This window comes from Physeter macrocephalus, chromosome 7 (genome assembly GCF_002837175.3).
Source record: "Physeter macrocephalus isolate SW-GA chromosome 7, ASM283717v5, whole genome shotgun sequence".
NCBI classification, from domain to species: Eukaryota; Metazoa; Chordata; class Mammalia; order Artiodactyla; family Physeteridae; genus Physeter; species Physeter macrocephalus.
In genome coordinates this window covers 66,928,205-66,953,545 of record NC_041220.1, presented here as the reverse complement: position 1 = coordinate 66,953,545, position 25,341 = coordinate 66,928,205, and the positions used below count along the sequence as shown (strand labels likewise).

At 38.9% G+C, this 25,341-nt stretch overlaps 1 protein-coding gene and 1 non-coding gene across 12 annotated transcripts in view; both read left to right on the top strand.

Moving 5' to 3' along the window:
* Nucleotides 1-25,341, top strand: part of CCDC158 (coiled-coil domain containing 158) — a 109,796-nt gene that overhangs the window by 35,782 nt on the left and 48,673 nt on the right. For 10 of the 11 annotated variants that reach the window (XM_028491940.2, XM_055086033.1, XM_028491944.2 and 7 more), the window contains 9 exons: nucleotides 324-438; nucleotides 6,630-6,749; nucleotides 8,512-8,709; nucleotides 9,373-9,855; nucleotides 16,107-16,296; nucleotides 18,105-18,257; nucleotides 20,301-20,413; nucleotides 23,554-23,712; nucleotides 25,098-25,178. In XM_028491940.2, coding sequence (XP_028347741.1) covers nucleotides 324-438; nucleotides 6,630-6,749; nucleotides 8,512-8,709; nucleotides 9,373-9,855; nucleotides 16,107-16,296; nucleotides 18,105-18,257; nucleotides 20,301-20,413; nucleotides 23,554-23,712; nucleotides 25,098-25,178 — 1,612 coding nt within the window. The remainder of the gene's footprint in view (nucleotides 1-323; nucleotides 439-6,629; nucleotides 6,750-8,511; nucleotides 8,710-9,372; nucleotides 9,856-16,106; nucleotides 16,297-18,104; nucleotides 18,258-20,300; nucleotides 20,414-23,553; nucleotides 23,713-25,097; nucleotides 25,179-25,341) is intronic. The other variant, XM_028491938.2, reaches the window with a different exon arrangement.
* LOC112062064 (U6 spliceosomal RNA) lies at nucleotides 18,919-19,026 on the top strand. Its single transcript, XR_002890522.1, has one exon. It is a non-coding gene; the product is annotated as a U6 spliceosomal RNA (small nuclear RNA).

Here is a 25,341-nt window from a genome sequence, read left to right as displayed (position 1 = left end):
CCTCTCCCGTTGCGGAGCACAGGCTCCGGACGCGCAGGCTCAGCGGCCATGGCTCACGGGCCCAGCCGCTCCGCGGCATGTGGGATCCCCCCAGACCGGGGCGCGAACCCGGTTCCCCTGCATCGGCAGGCGGACGCGCAACCACTGCGCCACCAGGGAAGCCCCCAACTTAATCTTTTAATAAGCAGTTTTGGAAAATAAAAGACTATTGGCCTAATAATGCCATATTAAATAATTAGTGGAAGTATCTAAAAGCTAGAGAACCCTTAGGTATCACACTTAGTCTGCTATTTGCTGTTATTCCCCCTTTAAACCCTTTTTAGAGAACAAGCAAGGAACCAAAATTCAATGTATATGCGTCAACTCAGTGACCTGGAATCTACTGTTTCTCAGCTACGTTCTGAATTAAGGGAAGCCAAAAGGATGTATGAAGACAAGGTGAGTTTAGATTTTGCTGCTCTGCTTCCAGTGACTATTATACACAGAATCAATTATATAGTTTTTAATGGTTTATTTGAAAATGAGGAATCAAAGCAATCATTTAAAATTAAAAGCAGTTTATAAGATGGGTGCTAAATAGCTACATGTTAAATTACTATAGAAAAACAGTTTGTAAGTTGTTTGATCAAATTAATTCATTCTTAGAAAAGTTTTTTGCATCCTTCAAGTAAGTTTCTAAAAAGTGAATAATAAGGCCATTTTAATTACTTTTACAAGGCTTAGCTTTAGCAGGTACTTTGGTACCAGCTGGTCTCCCTGACCATTGAACCTTTTGGGGCCTAACCTCCTCTCTTACTTCAACTCCTCCTTATTAATCTGTGTGCGGCTAGCAAACTGAGTTCACTTCAAGATTAGGCCGAGTAAAAAATAATTAGGAAGCTAAATCTTCATTTCTCATCACACAGTTCCTATTAAAACTAGATATTAATATTTACTACAATATTCTGTTCTCTCACTGTCTATAGCTAAAGACAAGCTATTCGTTATCATTATCAAATATTTTTCTGGAGCTTAGGTTTTTGTTAATTTCAAGGACACAAAATAGTGTCCTGTTTTGTGAATGCCACCTTTCATCTCCAAAATGTCCTAGGCTGGAAGATAAATTCTACGTATAATCATCCTACCTGTAAGAGAACCTACAGTTCTAACCACTTGTAGCTAATTTCCTACTCCTTAGTTGATTGGGGAGAAATAGAGTATAAGGAAGCTGCCAGATTTTCTTTATAAAATAATCCAGTTCTACAGGGTAACAGTACAAGAAAAAAGCTCCTTATGGGAAGAAGCAATTGAATATTGCAGCACTAACTCTTCCAGATATTTTCCTGCCTTTGAGCAACCCCTCCTGTAATTACCACTGTCACCCGTTTGCTGGCCACAGGAGGGGGCTGTTTCTCCTTGGTTCTCTAGCTCAAGACCTCAACTTTAATTCGTTGTGGCACAGCTGAAAGAAGAATGGAAAATTTAGACATGAATTTACTATAAAAGTCTAAACAGTAAAGAGTAACATGAAACTATATAATCTCAGTTATGAGATTTGGATCCTCTACAGGGACTTTCAAACATTTTTGATCACTACCCATAGCAAGAAATGTAGTTTACCATATAATCTAGTACACACATAACAACTGAAGCACACTTCACAAAACAATACTTACCCCTATTACAAGACGCTGGCTTTTTTCTGTTTTCTTCAGATACTGATTTGATGCTCACTAAGTTGACTTCATGTTTCACTGCTGGGTTGCAGTGTGAATAACACCGCTCTCCAAGACCTCTTCCTTAGCTCTTGGTCTAGATTCTTGTATCAAGGTCATTTCAACAACTGCCACCTGGAAGCAGCCTTGAGGAACCTTAGACTTCTTAAAGGCTAAACCCAAGAAACAAAAGCCCAGAGAGAAATATTTGTTCTTTACTGCTTCTCTGAAGCCTGCTTTTTGTGTTCTAGTTTCTTTTCTCAGGGTGAACTTTTCCCCTGAAGATTGATAGCAGAAATATCGATCAAACCCATTCTGGGCAGATCAAGCCTACGCAAAAGGCCTTGATCTCACCTTATAGGATGGTAATGATTTCAATACAGTGTGGGGTAGAAAGATGCTTTACTTTACTACTCAGGTTGAGTGGAGGTAGGCACCTTGGCCGAGCCGAGCACTGATAATCCAACAGTGAGAAAGGAAATAGGAGAGCTGCTGTATTATAGTACAGTACAATGACTGATATTTATCATACTCAAACCATTTTGAAAAGACTATTCATTGTTTATTGACAAATTAAACCCTTTGAAAAGCCACAAAGTACTAAATAAAACTCAACTCACCTGTTCGTCTTACATAATTTGAAATTGATATAGCTTTCCATTTGTAATGTTGCTTGGAAAAATTACCGCTTCGTAAGCTATCACCCATTGCTAATCTGCTTATGGTCTGATATATAGCATCATGCTGATCAACTCTAAATTTGGGCATGGTAGGAAATTTTAACAAATACTGACATCTAAACAATACAAAAAGAGTTTTTGTTTTTATAAATGTCTATCTCTTTAGCATTCTAGAAGCATAAGCATCCAGATGAATGACTGAAAACCTTTTATATGAGTGTTTTGAGGTCATGTAGATACAAACATAATACTAAAATCATTGTCTTACTTTGCTCTAATGTAAACAATGGATCACCAAGAATTTCAACAGTCTTAAACAGTCAACATTATTGGAAATAAGGGGGGCATATTAATTTAATTAATTTTAATCCAGATCGCTGAGACTTATAATAAAGCATATTGAACCTAACTGAGTTGGCACCTAGTTGATGGTTAACAAGGATCTCTTAACAGTAACTCCCTTTAGTGAAGGAACACTGAGAGATGATTACCCTGCCGTGTAAATATAGATTTGAATATACTCCGACCTGAAAGGCATTAATAATACATGGCGTAACTGAGCAAAGAAGATCAAGCAAGTTAACAAAAGTATTTCATTTTGGGTTCATGAAAAATTCTGTTGTTATGGAATGTTTTTGTGGTAATAAATCGAATATAGAATTTTAAAAGACAGATTCTTTTGTTAATTTCTTTTATTTTTCATGTACCTTGACTTTACATTGCTAAAGCCTATTAAAACTTTAAAATATATTTTATTTTCCACTGCTTCAGTGCACATTTTAGTATATACTGTCCAAATAACAATAAGGAAAAAGTACTTAAAAGCTATGATTAAAAGTGAGATTTGTGAGAAAAGAAACTTATAAGGGTATGTTGATATTATACATCAACATATTTTATGAGAGGCAGGCAGTATTAGAATTTTCTCCTGAGGTCAGATTCCTTCAGAAAAAAAGTATTTACTATTTTAAAAAACTGATGACATGACAGGTCTGAACAAAACTTTCCCAACTAAAATGCATAAGTTTAGAGAAAACTTGTTTAGGAGGGCAATGTTTCTCTTCAGATCATATTGATGAAAATAGTGTTTCAAAGAAGATTTTAGACATAGCTTTCAGACATACAAAAGTGTTTTACTGTAATGTTTTTTCTATTCTTCTCTTTCCATTTTAGGAGAACCTCCAGAATTCCCCTTTACGAATTTGGACCAGTAGAAGCTGTCACTATTGGCTCAGTAGATTTGGCTTTACTCTTAACTTTCGCTTTTTGACAACAAAAATATCTCATGATCTTGATTCTAAGTTTATTTTTCCTACTTTGAAAGCATTTGGGGCTGAATTTCATACTCAAAAAGTGAAGATTTAGTAGCACTGGCTGGAGCTATATACTGTGCGGGAAGATTCTGTGCAAACCTCTTTGCATAGTTCTGCCAATGCACCTCCATGCTCACCTGCAGCATCCCTTATTACCCCATAACTGTGTCTTTTTGAGCACAGAAAACAAAAGATACAATTTGGCATGATTGGTGATACCTAAAATCACTGTAAGATTAGAATGAGATCCCAGTACCTATTTGTCCAGTGATCCAAAACAAAAAGTAGATTCATAGATGGTGAAAGGGAAAACCAGTGCTGCTATTTAAAAAGAAAAAGAAGAAACCTTTACTATATCTCAGATGTCATTATTTATTCTGGACATTTTAAAAGGCTTTTCTTTATAGTGTTTTTAACAGCTGTTTTTATCAGCTCAGCTGCTACTTCAATGGTTTTCCCTTTCACTCTCCATTTATCTTTTTGAATGATTAATTAATATAAATATTTTTACTCTAAAAAGTGAAAGGTAAAAGCAGAGCTATAGCAGTTGAGTCAGTACTGACAACTACAAAACAAATGTTCCTGCAGGGGTCTGGAGGAACTTCTGATACTTAGAAAGTTATGAGTTGACTCTTTTTCTTTTCTTTTTAAAATTTCGGTCTCATAGATTTTAACATCAAATGGTTACCCAGGATTTCTTAAAAAGAGAAAACAGACATAAAATAGCAAGTCTTAACTGAAGCTTTTAAAGCACATATACGAATACTTTGCTCAAAGACAGAAACGGTTTTACACCATACTAGGAGTAGAAGATGTTTGTTTTAGTCATGTGAGTAACTTTTCAAGTTGAAAGTGTAAATTTATAGCTCAAAATATGGTTCCTTTGACCATATTTTGTTTCCAAAGACAGGTGGAAAAGAGAGAATTTTAGCTTCATTAATACTGTTCCTCTTGTGTTAAAAAAGTATTAGTAGCAGAATTAAAAAGAATTTAAAAGATCATCTAGAATACTCTTTTCAAATTATTGGTGAAAAATGTATAATTTAGACTCAAATTATAGACTCAGAGAGCTTATGTGACAGAAGCTGGTTCAGAACCCAAGGTGTTTGACTCTAAGTAAGATCACATTTCCTGTCTGATCACATTTGTCTACCCAAAGTGAAAGTTTATGGGTTTTTTCCTAACTATTCCTACTGTACAAAGTGTGCTGAGTTAGTCTTTCCCAATAATAAAAGAGCTGAAGAGGTTGTATCAACTGATATTATTCATTCATTTATCTTAGGAAGCTACTTGTGCCACAGAGGGTGAATTGTTGTAGGGCTTTTTTCTGTATATGCCCCCAAAGGAGCACAAGAGTGAAAGTACTTCTTTTTAGGATTATTAGAATCTATGAGCACATTTCAGTCGGTCACCTAATGTTTTATTTTATCTAATTCCTGTGAAATACTTTTTTATATATAACATACAGTCAACTACAGAGTCAGTTTTAAAATATATCCAATGTATATATTAAAATTTATATTCCAGTCCCTGTAGGCTGTAATACTACTCTGTTGGTAAATTTGAAACTGTTTGATAGTACTGTGTTAGTATTTTCTTAAGTCATGTATGTATGTATGTAGATAAAGATATAGATATATACACACACACACACACACACAACTTCTAAGTATTCATACTTACCATTTATCAAAGAGATAGTTGCATATGTGTTTATATATAATGTGCTTAATAAGTGTGTGCTGAATTAATAAATGAAGATCTTAAATGAACTTAGTCCAGTTTAAAATAGTCGTTAAGAAAAAGTTAGTCTTGCTCATATGTTCTTTAAGAAGGTTTAATCACAGTTGCATCCAAACCAATCGGCACGTGGGATCCTCCCAGACCGGGGCGCGAACCCGGTTCCCCTGCATCGGCAGGTGGACGCGCAACCACTGCGCCACCAGGGAAGTCCCATAAGTTTTATTCTTGACAGTAGATTTGGAAGCCTGTTCAATAGACGCCTTAGCAGTAAGAAGGGATATGTAACATTTATGCAGACACGAAAGATTTTTTATTACTGAAAAATGGATGACGAAATTTTATTGTAGGTATCACATTAAAGATCAGGTATTACTACATATCACTAAGTATCAATAGCTTTTCAGTATTTTAATATCTGTGTCTAAGTTATGAGTTTGTACAGCTGTGCCAGAATCTAAACCCAGAATCTACATTGTCTGAGACCTTAACCTTTTAGCCTGCACTGCACCTCCAGGTTAAGAGCTATAGGGATGCTGTTAACAGCTATGGCCCTTCTGGCGTATGTCCTAGAAATGCACAGTCACACAGATGAGACAGCTGCCCGTCTGTAAGAGAAAAACACACCTATAACAATCCCTTAAAATTGGTATTCTTATCCCATTTTATAGTCATAGGAATTGAGGATTGTAATATAAATTCACTTATTCTTTCAAAATCGGGTGATTATATAATAATGACAGTAACTATAAACTTGTTGTTACCATTTATTCTTTTATATTCAATGTCTTTTATTATTGACACTGATATTCTGAAACAAAATAGCTCTTCTAAGTATAATATAGTTAATTTATGTGGGCTCTGCAGAATGTTATTTATGCTACATCAAGCTTCCTTAGATACCAAATTATAGAACACATATTCACAGAAGATAAATCTTGAATAGTGTGAAAATGAGAGTGATGCATTTCAGACCATGGCTTAACCTAACAGTACCAAGTATTTCATTTTGGTCAATTTGTCTGGCTAAATTCTACATAGATCTTAAGTTTAGAAAACTTTGCAAAATACATCACAATAAACTTTATTTTTGCCCCCAAATAATACCATTGCCCCAAAATAATACCATTTGTTTTCCAAAGACTATATTTATTTTATATTACTCATTGACGTAGTCAGACTGATTTGTGCTTTCCTTTTAGATAGAAGAGCTGGAGAAGCAGTTGGTTCTTGCGAACTCAGAACTAACGGAAGCACGGACGGAACGTGATCAGTTCAGTCAGGAATCTGGAAATCTGGACGATCAACTTCAAAAGCTCTTGGCAAGTTGATGCTCTGAAATATGAATGAGATTAATTCTGGGAAATTTTTACCACAATAGTTCACAAAACTAGTTTCATTTGTAAAATTACAAATTTTACAACATAGTTGTACATTTATACACAACACAATATCCTAGACACTATTCAAGTTTTACATATAAAATATAGTATTCTGTACTTTAAGCAGAACTGTTAGGGCTTAAAAGTTAGGTGAAGCCAGTCTTCAAGCAGTCATAGTCTTTCAATTAGGTACTGTGTTCTGCTAAATTGAAATAATGTTGAGTGTTCATTTCAAAGCCAAACAACATCCAAAACACATACAAATTATGTATAAAGAAAATTTAAATGCAAGTTCAGGTAAAAAAATTTTTAGAAGGAAAGAAAAGAGGATTATGAGAGTGGTGAACCAGATTCTGCCCTCTGTTTAGGGGTACTACAGGCTGAGAAGTTTAGGAAAGGAGATGTTAGTACCCCTTCGTGTGATATTTATTAGAGGTCCTATAGAATAAGGTTCTTTCTCCCCACCCAACCTATTCCAGGCCACAGCGCCCTCTGCTGGTAGAGCGTCCTTCACAGGCCTACAGGGGGCTTGACGAGCGTGCAGTAAAGGGAGAGCTGGCAACTGGGAGAGAAGCTCTAAACCTTGGGATGACCCTCACTTGTTTCCCTCCTATTGCGTGTATCCCAGTGTCCTCATATCTAATTTGAAAATCTTGGAGGTTAAATGTCTGAACCGTCCTCATAGCCAACCCCTCCTTTTCATTCTTGCTGCCACTACGCATTCATCCAAGCCCCTCATTATACCTGCAGCGTGGCAGCATCTCCTTACTCGGTTCCTAAATCTAGTTTCTTCCCTCTTCCGTCCAGCCTATATTCATCTTTCTAAACTATAGCTCTGATTGTGTCTCTCTTCCACTCAGAAATTACTCTCCCCATAAAGTCAGACTCCCTGCCTTTCAAGACTGTTCATTATCTGACCCCAGCTTACCTTTCCAGTCTTTTCTCTCCACATACGCCCAGTGCTCCAAGCAAACCCCATGTGCGTTTTTCTAGTCCCTTCTTCCTAATCTCTGCATCTCCAAGCTGTTCTCAAGGTCCAACTTAGATGCCTTCTTGAAGCATTTGATCTCCTTTTTGATCATTTCTCTCTGCTGTTCATTAGCTCTGTCTCTTCAGTGAAAAGCCACTTCTAGTTATTTGTCCATTTATCTCTCTCTGGGTGAAAAGTTCTCTGAATATCTGTGTGTCTTTTTTTTCTCTTTCTCCGACTATGGAGTTTTTGCCAACAGTAAACACTCACTCTGTGTTTCTTGAGTAACTGAAGAGGGAGGTATTCTATTCACAACCCAACTGCCACTCCAATCCCAGTACCAGACACTATTCTGCTGCTTCTGAAGCAGTCAACCAAATTACTATTGCTGTTCCTTCAAGCTTTTCTTTATTACAGGAGTACACTTGATGTGAAGCATTATGCCTTTGTTAGAAAATTCAAAACTTAACAGGATGATTTGTATTTTCCTCTTCATTATATACTATTCGGGGTCTAGTCCAGTGAGATGTAATACTAGAAATTACAAGTAAACAAAGTGTTATTTTTCTAGGAAATATTGTCCTTTATCAAGCCATTAAAAGGGAATCAGATTCCAAAATCAAAGGCTTCTCAAATCACATAACAACTCTGAAAATGATGTAAGGAAGGAAAATAAGAATTTTACTTTAATTATTTAATACTAGGGAAAAAGCTTGTCTTCGTTTCTTGTAGGCTGATGTGCATAAACGAGAGAAGGAGCTGAGTCTGGAGAAGGAACAGAATAAGCGTCTGTGGGACCGGGACACAGGCAACAGCATCACCATCGACCACCTGCGGCGGGAGCTGGACGACAGGAACATGGAGGTGCAGCGGCTGGAGGCCCTCCTCAAGGCCGTGAAGAGCGAGTGTCAGGGCCAAATGGAACGGCAGGTCAGGCAGGGCTGGGCGGCTCCTCCTTGGTCTCCCCCCAAGTAGAGTTGTGGGTTCTGTGAGCAACTTATAAAAACCTGTTGTTTATGTCTATATTTTTGACGACTTGTTAAATTTAAAATGTTAAGCTTTATCTCGTTTTTGTCCATTGTTGAGTAATGAAACTCCCATCCAATTTGCCTTCTCATTTCCACCTAGCAATTGCTAACCTAATAATTGCTTATTTCAGAAAACCATCAAACCATAGGGAGATCTGAGGAACAGCAGGGTTGAAGGTTTCCAACAGATGTTTTTTTGTTTTTGTTTTTCCCCCGGGCAGGTTGGGGGGAAACAGAAAGGGCAGTTTGTCTTCAATCCTACCACACTTTCCACTATTGCCAGTGTTATCCTAACTTAAATTGGTGTGGAAAACATCCCCAGAGGAAACTTGCCAAGCTCCTCCCAATGCTAGAAAACCATTCTAGAGGAGCATTATTATTAAATTAAGGCCTCTCCACCTTGGTCTAATTAACACATCAGTCTATGGTCTCTATGAGGTTCTGACAGCAGAACAATTTGAGACACTCTCAAATTCATGATTTCATGTTGTTGAGCTAACTTGTCATATCGCTTGAGACCTCTGTCTGTCTGCCTAAATTCATGAAATTCTTCTTTAACAATCAGATGGCAGCAATTCAGGGAAAGAATGAAAGTCTAGAAAAAGTGTCCTCCTTGACTGCTCAGCTTGAATCCACCAAAGAGATGCTCCGCAAAGTAGTAGAAGAGTTGACAGCCAAGAAGTTGACCCTGGAGAGCTCCGAGAGGACTGTGTCGGACCTGACAGCTTCACTCCAGGAGAAAGAGAGAGCCATCGAGGCCACCAACTCGGAGATCATGAAGCTGCGCTCCCGGGTAGACTTGAAGCTGCAGGAGCTGCAGCATCTGAAGAATGAAGGGGGTCACCTCAGAAACGTGCAGACAGAATGCGAGGCCCTCAAGCTGCAGATGGCAGAGAAGGACAAAGTGATAGAGATCCTGCGACAACAGATTGAAAACATGACGCAGCTGGTGGGCCAGCACGGACGGACGGCTGGGGCTATGCAAGTAGAGAAGGCCCAGCTGGAGAAGGAGATCAATGATAGGAGACTGGAGCTACAGGAAGTTAAGGTCTGTAGAGCGTTTTGGTGGTTTAGCTTCTGAAATATCTTTTTTCCCAGGAGTAAGTATGACCTAACTGACTGGAAAGGGGTTCTGTAAGATGATTGTGGACACCCTGAGATTGTTTGAACATGTTTGTGTCAGTGTGCATATATGTTTTTGTGAGAAAGTTTCCATACTTTTATCAGATTCCACATGGAATGTGAATGGCCCCAAAATGGTTCAGGACTGTGGACACAAAAGAGAAAAGTCAGAAAATCCAGCTTCTTCGTGAAGCCTTTCCTGATCCCACAGTTTGTAGAAGTATTCTGTCCCTCTTCAAACAGACCTAAATTTGAACCCCATCTCTCACCACTCAATAACTGTAAAACACTGGACTGTTTGCTGAATGTTGGCTTCTATGTCTGTAAACCGAAAAGCAAACAAACAAAACAAAACCTCCAAAACCTGTTGGGTTATTTGAGGCTTAAATGAGAAAATATGTATCAAGGATTTATTTAGCTTGGTTCCTGGCCTGTGGAAGATGTTTAGAAAATATTAGTTCTCTTCCCGCATTCCATTCTCCTTCTGAACCTTATCATACTGCATTTGTACCTGTTATAGCCTGGATCACGTTCTGTATTGCACTGTGTGTGTGTGTGTGTGTGTGTGTGTGTGTGTGTGTGTGTGTGTGTGTGTCTGTATAAATAGCAGTGTCTCCTCTTCCCTATAAGACTTCAGACTTCTTCAAGCAGGGTACACATCTTATTCATCTTTGTACCCCTGCCCCAGGACTTTGTGCCTTGCACCCAGCAGGTGCTCAGTAAATATTTATCAAAATTTAAAACTATTGAGCAAATTTTTAAAAATTTGATTTCCTAAGCTTTATGTTACCTGTATCTGCCACGGTAAGTAGTAGGAGACAAGTCACGTACAATTAATTTTTTTCTTTTAGTTTTACTGAGATATAATTGACACAATACTGTATAAGTTTAAGGTATACAGCATAATGGCTTGATTTACATATATTGTGCAATGATTACCACAGTAAGTTAACATCCATCATCTCATATAGATACAAAAAAAATTAAATAAAACAATGTTTCTTCCCTTATGATGAGAACTTTTAGGATCTACTCTCTTAGCAACTTTCAAATATACCATACAGCAGTATTAGTTATAGTCATTATGTTGTACATTACATCACTAGTGTAGTTATTTCTGTTATATCTGGAATGTTGTACCTTTTGACCACCTGAATCTTTTTTTTTTTTTTTTTTTTTTTGGCTGCGTTGGGTCTTCGTTGCTGCTTGCGGGCTTTCTCTAGTTGTGGTGAGTGGGAGCTACTCTTCATTGCGGTGCGCGGCCTTCTTATTGCGGTGGCTTCTCTTGTTGCAGAGCACGGACTCTAGGTGCGCAGGCTCAGTAGTTGTGGCACACGGGCTTAGTTGCTCCGTGGCATGTGGGATCTTCCTGGACCAGGACTCGAACCCATGTCCCCTGCGTTGGCAGGCGGATTCTTAACCACTGCGCCACAAGGGAAGCCCATAAATCTTTTTTTTAATATTGATTTTCTTTTTTAAAAAATAAATTTATTTATTTATTTGTTTATATTTTTTGGCTGCATTGGGTCTTTGTTGCTGCGCACAGGCTTTCTCTAGTTGCAGTGAGCGGGGTCTGCTCTTCCTTGCAGTGCGTGGGCTTCTCATTGCGGTGGCTTCTCTTGTTGCGGAGCACAGGCTCTAGGCACGTGGGCTTCTGTAGTTGTGGCATGCAGGCTCAGTAGTTGTGGCTCACAGGCTCTCGAACACAGGCTCAACAGTTGTGATCCATGGGCTCAGTTACTCCGTGGCATGTGGGATTCTCCTGGACCAGGGCTCGAACCCGGGTCCCCTGTATTGGCAGGTGAATTCTTAACCACTGTGCCACCAGGGAAGTCCTGATAATCACAAATCTTGATTAAACTTTAGATGCCCGAGTTTCCTCATTCTAAAAATTGGGCCGATGGATTATTACCTATACTATGGAGATATACAAGTTCATTGCATAAAGACCTAGAATTTTCTAGTGCTTAAGTTTTAGTTGATTATGTCATACATTTTTTTTAACAGCCAAACTCACCATGAAAGAGACTTTTAAAGGCTTCTCAGTGGCCAACCCTTACAGTGAAAACTTTAGAATAGGTTTGTAGAACATGTTAGAGGAGAAAAGATGATTATTCCACCTTCTTGTTAAAGAAAAGAGATGGATTTCTAGTATTGTTAAGAGTACAAAGAAATGGAAGAATCTGTTGTGTTTCATACTCTGTAAATTAAATCAATTTTACGTTCGCAAAAACATTATGAGGTATGTGTATTATTGTCCCATTTTGCAGATGAGAAAACTGAGAAATGGAGACATTAAATAGCTTGCCTGAGAACAACACTACCTCGGGATTTGGTCCTTGGTAGTATACTAGTAAATACTACAGTGCTGTGGTTCTCAGTCACCTGGACTGAAAACCAGAATCACCTGGAGGGCTTGTTAAAACACAGACTGCTGGGCGCCAGTCCCAGGGTTTCTGATTCAGTAGGTCTGGGACGGGGCCTGAAATTTAGTGTTTCTAAACAAATTTCCATCTGATGCTGGTCTAGAGAGCATAGGTCAAGTTCTGATATTAGAGTATCCCAGAGCAGTGTGGATTACTGTGACTAAAGTGGCCAATGAAGCCTTCCTAGAGAAGTGGGGACTTGAAATGGTAAAAACTAGGCGAAGAGGAGGAAAGAAGGCATTCCTAGCAAGGGGAAGTAGCTCAGTCTATACCTTATCCTACAGGTGGTGTGGGAGCTGTTAAAAGTTTTGGGTAGAGAAGAGAAGGTGACATGAAAAAGGCAATGTTGGGGGTAGGTTAATCTGACGAAGTTTGGATAAAGAATTTAAAGATAGATTAGACAGGGTAGAAACTAATTTTTAATTCCCAAATACGGAACTTGAGCGGCTTCAGGGAAAGATTTCCTAGATGAAAAGAGCTTCACACAGATGCATAGAATGTAAGTTAAAAACTTGAGCTTTTACACTACATCCACTTCCCTCCACAATCCAGCGAGGACGAAAGGAGGGGGGAATCCTAGCCCTAGAAGGTATGGTTTCTCTCACATCTTTAGGCTGGGTCCTGCGCACACTGACAGCAAAGGAGCAGGGTAAGCTCTCTTCTAGCAACTGCAGGTCCTCACCGCTGGATCCTTTCTTCCAAGGCTGAAAAAGGACCAAATGTCCATCAGCTGACCCCACCAGTTGGGACAGAAGTAGCATATGGCCAGTACATGTTGTGATGCCGCAGGCTGTCCCAGGAAAGCCCTCCCCCTCCGTCACCCCATGAGTCCAGCTGGATCTAGGGTGACAGTTACCGGGAGTGGCTAGGCAATCTGGGATCAGATGGCCTTGTTTAGGGCCTTTACTGCCCAAGCCCGTCACAGGTGGGAGCGAGACAAGCTTGTAGCTCTCCATTGATCCTTTCTGCAACAGCTAAAAAGCTTGTCACGTGTTACATTTCAAATATAGCATTGGTCTGTACATTTAAACTGCATTAGCTAGTATTATATTTAAGGCCAACAGGCCTTAATTTGAGGGGACAATTGGATGACAAATAAGTAAGTTTCTTTTCAAATGGTGTTTGCTCAGAAGGATCTAGGCTGGCTCTGTCCACTAGAAATGTGATGTGAGCCACATATATAATTTAAAATTTTTTAGTAGACACGTATAAAGAAACTGGTGAAATTAATAACATTTTATTTTACTCATATCCAAAATAGGGTGATATTTTTATATTGTAATCAATATCACAAATTGAGATATTTTAATTTTTTTTAATATAGAGTCTGAAATCTGGTGTTTGAAATCTCCACTTAGATTAACCACACTTCAAGTGCTCAACAGTCACATGTAGCTAGTGGCTATTGTACTAGACAGTGCAGACCTAGGTCTGGGAAGAGAGGGGTTCATCCTGGGAAGGCTTTACCAACGTAAATAGAGACCAGTTTTGAGCCAGTTGTAGGAATCCACATGAGACGAATGATAATCCACATTGGAGGTTGGGGAAGATTTAGTTGATTATAAGGGGTCAGGGGAAAGGGAAAGACATAGGAGACTTTGAGGTTTCAAAGGCACTTAGATGTCTGAGGGACTTAGAATATGGTAGCACCCCTAACAGAAGAATTGGGAAGAAACTCGAGAGGAAAAGCCCTGTGAGGAAGGAGCAGGGGAGTGGTTTGGTCAGAGTTTGCAGCAGGATATGCCAAGCTGGGAATTCCTGGCAGTTGGTTGGAAATGCAAAATGAGAGTTTCCAAATTCATATTCCCTGCTCACTTCAAGGACCAGACCCAGCCCACCTCACTGGCTTGTTGTAGCAGGTGCCTTCTCCTTCCACTCCTCCCTTTGTCCCCACCACTGTTTATGCTTCACACAGGAGCCAGAGTTATATTTTTTAAACATTATGCTGTATCGCTCCCATGCTCAGAACTGTCCAGTGGCTTCTCTCTCAGAAGGAGCTCTCACTCACGTCCTTACATGGCCTCTAAGGCCCATCTTGCCCAGGGCTCCCTCTGACTCATCTCCCACCACTTCCACCCACTCGAGATCCACTCCAGTGTAGACACAAAATCCTTTTCCTTCTGTCCTTCTAAATTCTCTGGAGCCCTGACAGATTAACAAGAGAAAGACAAACTCAAGTTTATTAACATGTAAGTTTCACATATGCATGGGAGAGACCCAGGGAAATGTGTAATTCAGAGAGGTGGCTTAGAATTCAGGCTTAAGTGCCATCTTCAGCTAAAATAGAGAACGGTGTAGGAGAGGTGTGTCATGGGAAGTAGACCAGGAAAACTACGGTAAACAAAGATGAGGTCTGTTACCGTAGATTTAAGTTGGTGCCTCCCCAGTTGCTAAGATTCTCTCATGATTTAGTCTTCCTTCGGTTCAGAGAGCGAGACATCCTCACAAATGGAGATTTCCTTTATAAGTGTAAATTTGCCTTAAAGGTTAACTTCTACTGTTTTCAGAGCTTCTTCTGAGTTTGTTGTTTCTCAAAATAATCCTGTGCCAAAGAGGCAGATTTTGGGGTGGCCTATTCTGGTCTCCTCTACCAGCCATTCTGACAGCCTTGCTGTTCCTTGAACACATTACCCCTGCCTGAAGCTGTCCCCAGCCTGCCACATGCTTGCTCCTTTACCTCTTTGAGGTTTCTGCTCATCAGATAAGGCTTTCCTGACCGACTGTGGCAGGGTCCCCAAGACCACTCACAGGGTGATCATTTACTAGGAGGACTCACAGTACTCAGCAGATTGTCGTGCTCCTGGATAGGATTTAGGACAGTGAAAGGATCTAAAACAAAATCAGCAAAGGGAAAAAGCACACGGAGGAAACCAGGCACAAGCTTCCAAAAGTCCTCTCCGGCAGTCACGCAGGATATGCTTAATTGCCCCAGCAACAACTTGTGACAGCGTGTGTCAAATGTTGCCAACCAGAGAAGGTCATTAGAGACTCAGTATGCAGGGTTTTAATACTGGGGGGTGGTCATTTAGGTACTCCTTACTGGACAGGTGAATACAGTCTTCTGAAAGGAAAACAGGTGTTCAGCATAAATCGTTTTGTTTGCAGAACAGTTTAGGCAGAGTGGGCCACTTTTATCAGTTAGACTGGTGGGAACCCTCTCAAAATCCAAGTTTCCAGAACAGCCAACAGCCAACCTGCCTAGCAGGCTTTCATCAGGGTAGCAGTCAGGCTCTCTTCCACATACCAACTTAGCTCACGTAGCAGCCCCCTCCCTGGGTTCATTCTCTACCCTCTCACCTTTTAAATTATTTTTTGTCCTTATTATTATCTGGCTATTAAATATTTGTTTCATCTGTCTCCTATCACTGGAATGTAAAGCCCCACGAGGTCAAGGACACTGTTTGATTACTGCTCTGCACGGCCAGGGCAGGGGGAGCCTCGCAAGTGAGGTGTTTGGGGAGTAAAACAAGGAGGTGCTCACCTAGGGCCTCCCCTGCCTCCCCTGCTACGCCATCCCCAACAGATAAAGTGGGGCCTGGCACAACACAGGTGCTGGTGCTCAATACCTTTTTATGAATGAATGAATACAAAGAATAGGAATGATGAAGGGTTGCGGTCAGTGATACTGAGAATTAACATCTAAGGTTAAAAGGAAGTAAAATATTCCTTTTGTTTCCCAACTTACTATTGCTGCTTTATATTTTAGTTTTTTATTTCTTACTCTGTCCTTTGTGTTTATCCCTATATTTAGATTTTGAAAGATAAAAAAGATGCAAAGATACGGGATCTTGAAGCCAGAGTGAGTGACCTGGAGCTAGAAAAGGTGAAGCTGGTGAATGCAGGCTCTGAGCGGCTCCGTGCAGTGAAGGACATCAAACAAGAGAGAGATCATTTATTAAGTGAGGTGAAAGCTAGCAGGAATGAGTTAAACAGTCTTACAGGTATGTTACTCCAATTCAAATTCTGCTAAAAAATAGGAGTGCTATCAGGGAAGTTCAATGAGGAGACTAGGACTGTGTGAAAGAATGGTTCCTCATCCCAATTACAAACGTGGATAATTATGCTGTCCCAGTGGACACCTGAAATCCTGATACTTCTCCTTGAAGCCCTCCCACAGCTTGCACTTATTAACCAATAACTTTAGTCAGTCTTCAGCGTCCATGAAATTCTTTACTGAGTTTCCAAGAGAAGAGTGAGGGAAGTGGAAACCTTGAGTCCTTTGAGTCAGATAGCTTGATTAGATGTTTAATAACGAAGCAACACATGTAAACAGACTTATGCAAATTTCTTGAAACAGAAAAATCCAAGGCCTTAAATTTTAAAATGAAATACTTCTAGTTCACCAATAGTATGGTATAGGTATTATCTACTTCTCATACACACACACACATACATACATACATACATACATACATACATACATACATACATACATACATCTGTGATTCCTGAACATTTACTATGCCAGATGCTGAGACAGGCCCTAGAAACAACAGTGAGGCTCCTGGCTAGTTGAGAACCAGACCCGTATAGAACAGGTTACAGTACAGTGGGTGAGGCACAGTGGACGTGTGCTGGCTGCACATGTGGGAAAGGGTAGAGAATCAGCCTCCTGTAGGAGGTGACATCTGTACTGGGATTGATGGAGGAAAAGGAATTTGGCAGGTGAAAAAGAGGTAGAAGGGCATGAAGGCATAAAATAACATAATGTGACCTCAGAAGTATTTATGGAAGTAAAAATACAAGGGAGTGAGGACTAAGAAATGAGGCAGACAATGTGGAGCCAGCAAAAGATATTAAGTAAGAGATTGTTGTCATCAGATTTACATTTTAGAAGGACATTGTTAGCAGGTAAAGAGAGAAAGGCAAGCCTAAAGGAACAGAGGCCAACCAGTTAAGGGGGGTTTTGCTGTAGTCCCAGGGAAAGGTGATGAGAACTTGAACTGAAGCAGTGGCAGTGAGAAGGAGAGGGAAGAATTAAAAATATTTTTGGAGATTGGAGGGACTGTGTATGTGTTTCAGGTTTTAAATTTGCAGTATTGGGAGAACAGTGATACCAACAGCTGAGAGAAGGAAACCAGGAGGGCTTGGCTTGTGGGCAGGAGGGTGAGACGCAGTCAGTGTGATACCGTTGGTCTGGGGGCACCAGGACATCCACATGGAAGTGTCTGGTTAGGGTTAGATCTCAGCAGAGAGGCCTTGGCTCTGTTTGTTCCCTTTATATGTAAATCTATCTATCATATATAAATAGATAAATATAGATAAATAGTTGAATAAGTGTGTGTGTGTGTGTGTGTGTGTGTGTGTGTGTGTGTATTCTTATGTATGAACAATGAATGCCGGGTATTTTGATAGTTACTGGAGATAAAAAATCAGATAAGACACATGGCCTCAGGTTACTTACCATGTGGTAGACATTTCATCTACCTACAGCTGGTGGTTAAATCTGTTGTGGTAGATGTGATTATCCAAGAAGGTTTAAGATGAAATAGATGTGAGCCAATTATAGTGGCTGGGAAAAAGCAGTAAATAATAAGTGGGTAAAGGAGAAAGATCCACCCAAGCAGATTAAAAAGAGTCAGATGCCTGGAAATGTGTATGTACATATAATTTCTGTAACAAATGATGTCACTAAGTGGAATCTCTTTCAGCTCTAAAATTCTGTGATCATTAATTACAAATAAAATATACTTTATAACAATGGAGTAGAAAATATTAATCAACTATTATTGATTATCACGTTGTACAGAGGACTATGAAGTCTTAAAAAGGAATTTTCGAAACAAAAGTGAAGAAATGGAAACTACTACAAATAAGCTGAAAATGCAATTAAAATCTGCACAGTCTGAGCTAGAACAAACAAGAAATATATTAAAGTCAATGGAAGGATCTGATGGTCATGGTATGCTTTAGTAGATTTTTTCCTTTTGTTTTTAATTCCCTTGGTCTAGATTTATTAAAACACAAACGTAGATACATTGCCTTTCACCTCTTCACAGGGTAGCATGATGTGAGAGACATACAACAATAGGTATCACTGATGGGTGTTATATAGCAGTAGTTCTCAGGTTTTGGTTTTTTTTTGAGGGAAATTGCCATTTACTTAATTTAATCTTTAAGTATCTGAATCTTTCTTTTTCTGTAGCTATTTCAATAATTTCTAACAGACCTCAATGTCCATAAATGCCAGTTAATTGCTTTTAAGGAAGAGTTGATATAAATACAGGTTACCAATAATTTTCAGTCAATACCTTATTTTTCACACGTTTATTAAACTGTGTATCTGTGGCTAATTGTCAGTTCCCAATTCCTTCTCTGAAATGAAGATGGGAGGGAGCCCTGGGAATTGAACTGCTAGGATGAGGGGTCCCTTCAACCACTTACCTGTTCCCTTTTCACCTTGCTGCCCATATTAATTCAGAGAGAGAAGGTTAGTTGCTGTTTCATATTATTCATATCATTGTTTGTATGGCCATATTAGCTGACCGTAAGAATAAATATTTAACTAAAGGCTACATTTTTTCTATTTCTCAGTATTTTTTCATGTCAAAAGATTTACGTTTGTGCTTACTTCAACAGCACACATACCAAAATTGGAAAGATACTGAAGGAGATTCCCATGGCCCCTGCACAAAGATGGCACGCAAATTCTTGACGCGTCCATATTTTGTGTGGTTCTTGGAGATTCAGCTCTTTCTTCGCTGGTTAACACCAAGAAAATGGTGGGGCTTGGAGAGATCACTCCAGAGGCCCATCTGGGGTCTGTTCCCTCATCCCCTCCACCAGAGTCTCGTCCTCAGTGTGCTCCAGGCCTCGCCACAACTGCCCCAGTCTCATTACCATTGTTAAATTAACTAGGTAATCCTGTATTTGCTCTCGAATGCCTATTTTCATTGATTAAGATCACCTTAAAACAAAAAATTTATTAAGAAAATTACCTTTGAAGGCCAACCATGATCTACTTAATCAGACCAAAATTCTTGAAAGTGGTGAGCAAATGATGCCAACAGATCAGTGTACTGTGCCTGTATTAACCCTGTCTTTGACAGTTTAGCTATAAGAACTATATCTTGTTAGGAAGAAGTCACACCTTTCATCCTCCAAAAGTTTGTTTTTAAAGAATGGCACATTTTCTTTTTCTTGTTAACCTCTAAGCTCTAGCTGGACCTAACTCAAAGCAGTGGCATTTTCAAACCTCTTTTCTCAGCTGACTCCAAGAAACAACAAAAGGTCTCTGACTTTGAATTTCCAAACAAGGATGAGCTTTATTTATCTTTTCAGTGGCCTACCATATCTTAAGTATTCAGTGCCTACTACCTGTCTAGAACATTCTCATCCTGTCATCAGTTTTAGTAAAATAATCACATATATGCTTGTATTGCCAGTTTGACTTCTGAAACAGCAGTGAGTTCCAAGCACATGACGATAACCATGAGATTGGAAATTGAATCGTTTGTGATATCACTGGGATCTTTTAGAAGATCACTAATAGTAGATGTCTTGCGTGGTATTTTATATATCAGTTTCTAGAAAAATTATTTTAGTAAAAATACTGTATACATTTTTCATTTTATGACTGTATATATTTTGTGTGTATGTACTTCCTATATGTATAAGTATGAACTTGGTCAGCATTCTTTATTACTGTTGGAGATATGGCAAATTATGATAGCCAATGAAATTAATTCTAGCAAGGAATCACAAAACATCATCATTTATATACATTTCTGAGCTCAAAACCTCTGAGTAATTGCTGAAAATTGTTGTATCCCAATATTGTGAAATCTGAAGACATTTTCTGTGAACACTCCCTTGAAACTGTCCAGGTGCCTTAGAGGAATCTTATCTGTCACCTTCTCATAATGTTTGACCATCAAATTATAGTCATCTCTCAAAATTTAGAAACTTTAGAAACTAAGATACAGTTTAGTTCCTTTTTTTCCAGCTATGAAAGTGGCAATGGGGATGCAAAAACAAATTACGGCTAAAAGAGGTCAGATAGATGCCCTTCAGAGCAAGATACAATTTTTAGAAGAGGCCATGGCAAATGCAAACAAGGTAAGTCTCTGTCCTTGGAATGGGGGAAGCCAATATGTTCACTCATTAGTAAACTACAACACAGAATAAGACGTAGCAGAGATACAAAGTACGATGGAAGAAAGACAAGAGTTTATTTCTGACAGAGAGAATGAGGAAAAAGTTCCTGAAGGAACATTTGACCAGGACCTTGAAAGAGCTAGTATTTTTTTTTTTGTAACTACTCTGGAATGAATTTTATTTTATTTTATTATTTTTTTCCTTGGTCCTCTTTTATTATTTTTTTGCATGTATCTATTCTTTTTTAAAAAATAAATTTATTTATTTATTTTTGGCTGTGTTGGCTCTTCATTGCTGAGCACGGGCTTTCTGTAGTTGTGGCGAGCAGGGGCCACTCTTCGTTGCGGTGCCCAGGCTTCTCATTGAGGTGGCTTTTCCTGTTGTGGAGCACGGGCTTAGTTTCCTGTTGTGGGCTCTAGGCGTGTGGGCTTCAGTAGTTGTGGCGCACGGACTTAGGTGCTCCGCAGCATGTGGGACCTTCCCGGACCAGGGCTCAAACCCATGTCCCCTTCATTGGCAGGCGGATTCTTAACCACTGTGCCACCAGGGAAGTCCCCATGTATCTCTTCTTTTTCAAATTCTTTTCCTATTTTGCTTGTTACAGAATATTGAGCAGAGTTCCCTGTGCTATGCAATAGGTCCTTGTTATCTATTGTACTTTAAATACAGCAATGTGTATATGTCAATCCCAAACTCCCAATCTATCCCTCCCCACGACCCTTCTCCCCAGTAACCCTAAGTTCGTTCTCTAAGTCTGTGAGTCTGTTTCTGTTTTGTAAATAAGTTCATTTGTATCAGTTTCTTTAGATTCTGCATATAAGCGATATCATACGGTATTTGTCTTTCTCTGTCTGACTTACTTCACTTAGTATGATAATCTCCAGGTCCATCCATGTTGCTGCAAATGACATTATTTCATTCTTTTTTATGGTTTAGTAATATTCCATTGTATAGATGTACCACATCTTCTTTATCCATTCATCTGTCAATAGACATTTAGGTTGCTTCCACGTCCTGGCTATTATTAACAGTGCTGCAGTGAGCACTGGGGCGCATGTATCCTTTCGAACAATGATTTTCTTCAGATAAATGCCCAGGAGCGGGATTTCTGGGTCATATGGTAGCTCTATTTTCAGTTTTTTTAAGGAAACTCCATACTGTTCTCCATAGTGGCTGCACCAGTTTACATTCCCACCAACAGTATAGGAGGGTTCTGTTTTCTCCACACCCTCTCCAGCATTTTATTGTTTGTAGATTTTTTGATGATGGCCATTCTGACTGGTGTGGGGTGATATCTCATTGTAGTTGTGATTTTTATTTCTCTAATAATTAGTGATGCTGAACATCTTTTCATGTGCCTCTTGGCCATCTGTATGTCCTCTCTGGAGAAATGTCTATTTAGGTCTTCTGCCCATTTTTTTATTGGGTTGTTTGTTTTTATGATATTAAGCCGCATGAGCTGTTTGTAAATTTTGGAGACTAATCCTTTGTCGGTCACATCATTTGCAATATTTTCTCCCATCCTGTGGGTTGTTGTTTTGTTTTGTTTGTGGTTTCCTTTGCTGTGCAAAAGCTTTTGAGTCTAGTTAGGTCGCATTTGTTTATTTTTGTTTTTATTTCCATTACTCTGGGAGACAGATCGAAAAAGATATCACTGCAATTTATGTCAGAGTGTTCTTCCTATGTTTTCCTCTAAGAGTTTTATAGTGTCCAGTCTTACATTTAGGTCTTTAATCCATTTTGAGTTTATTTTTGTGTATAGTGTTAAAGAATGTTCTAATTTCACTTTTTTTACATGTAGCTGTCCAAGAGCTAATATTTTAACTGCAAGAAGTAGGTAAAAGGAGATTCATGGTAGAGAGACGGAATGGTTATAAACAAAGCATATTCAGTTCTGCTCTAATGCAACATATGTGTTACTGAAATCACCACGCTATGCAAAATTGTGCAATAAAAACCACCATGGGGCTTATCAGAACAGTGAGATTAGGAGCACCACACTAATGAACTTCATCAATGACAAAAGAAAAACAGGAACCTAATGAAAATGGTAGCACAGTTTTACACATGTTAACTGTTTAAGAGAAACATAAATAATACAATTAGGATGGCCCTTTATCTTAAAAAAGACCTGAAGTTTGCTTGTGCATTGAAGAGTTGCAGCGTGGGAGTTGTTAAGAGGGTGCCTGCTGTCACCAGAAACACCTGCACCCAGTAAAGGAAGGTGTTCATCAAAGCTCAATGACATTCCCCTCTAACAGGAAGGAGGCAGCTTGAAAAATTAATCCTTCTTTCTTTCTGCAGCCTCTTCTGCCTAACTCATCAGAAAAGGAAAAACTATTTGTATCCAAAATGTGTATTACAGTGGTGATACCTACTACCTTGTTTACATTAAACATTTTCTCTATGAAAAAAATATACATATAGAAAGAAATATAGACTCAGTAAGTTCAGGTTTATATTTTAACTTGATTACTATGCATCTGTTCTTTTCTACCCATTTCATGATGTATTTTAAAGGAATGAACTAATTTTAATGAAATTTTGTTAGATACCAAAGATTCTCCATAAATTTATCAGTAAGCTCATTCTCATCACTGGATCACAGTGACTTTGAGGACAGGAACTGTGTGTCCTATTTCTTTTTATGCCACAGGGTCTATAGTAGGCATTTGTGAAATTAATATTCAGCCATTTGTGAAATTAATATTTAACCTTGAAACAAAATAGAAAACCCATAAAGATTTCAAATACGTGTGTCTTCTTTAAATCTCTTGTGTCATTTTAAAGAAGTTTCAACTTGATTTGGTATATGATTACTCAATCTCAATTCACCACAACACTGTCTCTTTTTATGACAGCACAGTTATTACATATTTCATAGGTTTTATCAAAGATTTAATAAGCCTGGAAAGAAGCAATAAACTAGTAGAGATAAAAATGAGCGAGAACACGGTAACATAATTCTAGCAGCTCGCAACTCCAATCCATAAACAGTTAAGCTATAGTTCAGATCCTTGCATAATAGTTTTATATTTCCATCACATCTCGGCATCTACATCAGCATATTATTTCTGATATTTGCTCCTCTGTAATTGTAGGAAAAGCATTTTCTAAAAGAAGAAAAGACAAAATTAAGCCAGGAATTGAGTACTGTTGCAACAGAGAAAAACAAGATGGCGGGAGAACTACAAGTCCTACGATCTCAGGAACGCCGACTGAAAGAAAAGCTTGCTAATATGGAATTTGCTCTTGATAAGGTGGTTATTAACTAAATATATAAAATTGTTATCAACTACATAGTTATTAACCAAGGAGAATTGTTCTGAATGAAAGCTCCATGTCGATAGGAACCAAAGCTGTCAAACTGTATTGTATCCCAGTCACCTCACACAAGAAAAATACTGTATCCTGTACAGAAGGCTGAGCTTTAAAAACATAGTCATGATGCATACTTTTTACAGACTTATCTTTTTTCTGGCTAACAGGTCACAAGAGCAGTAAGATGTAAGATGTAAGCTATAAGGGTAAGATGCTCCTGGTATCCTTCGTGACCTGAGTAACTAAAAATACCACCAATCTAACTTACTGTCAAAGAAGGACTTGAATACTGGGTAGAATACAGTCTATTAATAATATCCATACAGAGATAAAGTAATGCTAACGTCTGGCACTTTGTGGAGTTCAAAAAGTGCAGGTAGGGAGCTTCCCTGGTGGCATAGTGGTTAAGAATCTGCCTGCCAATGCAAGGGACACAGGTTCGAGCCCTGGCCCGTGAAGATCCCACATGCCACGAAGCAACTAAGCCCGTGCACCACAACTCCTGAGCCTGCGCTCAAGAGCCCACAAGCCACAACTACTGAGCCCATGTGCCACAACTACTGAAGCCTGCGTGCCTAGAGCCTGTGCTCTGCAACAACAGAAGCCACGACAGTGAGAAGCCCGTGCACTGCAACAAAGAGTAGCCCCCGCTCACCACAATTAGAGAAAGCCCGCGCACAGCAACTATGACCCAACACAGCCAAAAATTAAAAAAAAAAAAAAAAAAAACCAAATTAATTAATTAATTAAAGAAAAAGTGCAGGTAGGGAACACAGTTTAAAGGATGAGAAGGATCAATGATGACACTGTATTTGTCATTGCCATTTATTGTAGAGAAGTAATCTTTGTGTCACCTGAAAACCCTGGAATCCTAAAAATATACCAAGTCATTGATTCTTGAGAAATCAGAGCTTTCATGGTGATAGAAAATGACCTGTGATCCCACCTATTCAAACTTAGGTCTTAGAACATGATATATTGACTCAATGAATTTCAGTTGTGGTTATTTTTATAGAAATGTTTTTACATTGCTAAAGCTGTTTGCTCATTTCATCCTTAGTTCATTCATTCTTTTGAGTGCCCTCCACATACTAAATGACATGTAGATGCTGGGGCTACAGAGGATAAAGACATGGCCTCCAATTACTCTCAAGCTTTCTGAATAAAACATAAATAAATAGATAAATGTAATACAGTGTGCCTAGAACAGGGGAAGTTTCCTTGAAGAGATGGCGACTCTGCATTTATACATTAATAAAGTAAAATTGCATAAAGAATGGAGGATAAACCACATGTGGTTGCTTGATTGTAGGCATCTTTTCAGTTTGCAGAATGTCAAGGTATAATACAGCGTCAGGAACAAGAATCTGTGCGCCTGAAACTTCAACACACTTTGGATGTAAAAGTAAGATCTTTTTTCATCAAAAATAGTAGTTTAAGCAAAAATTATGCCTTGGTTTGATATACTTTCATATTTTCCCCGTGTACTTTAGATACATTCAAGTGTACTTTTAACATTATCTAATATTAGCAATTATAAAATCTGTACATTGTACAGATTATACCTA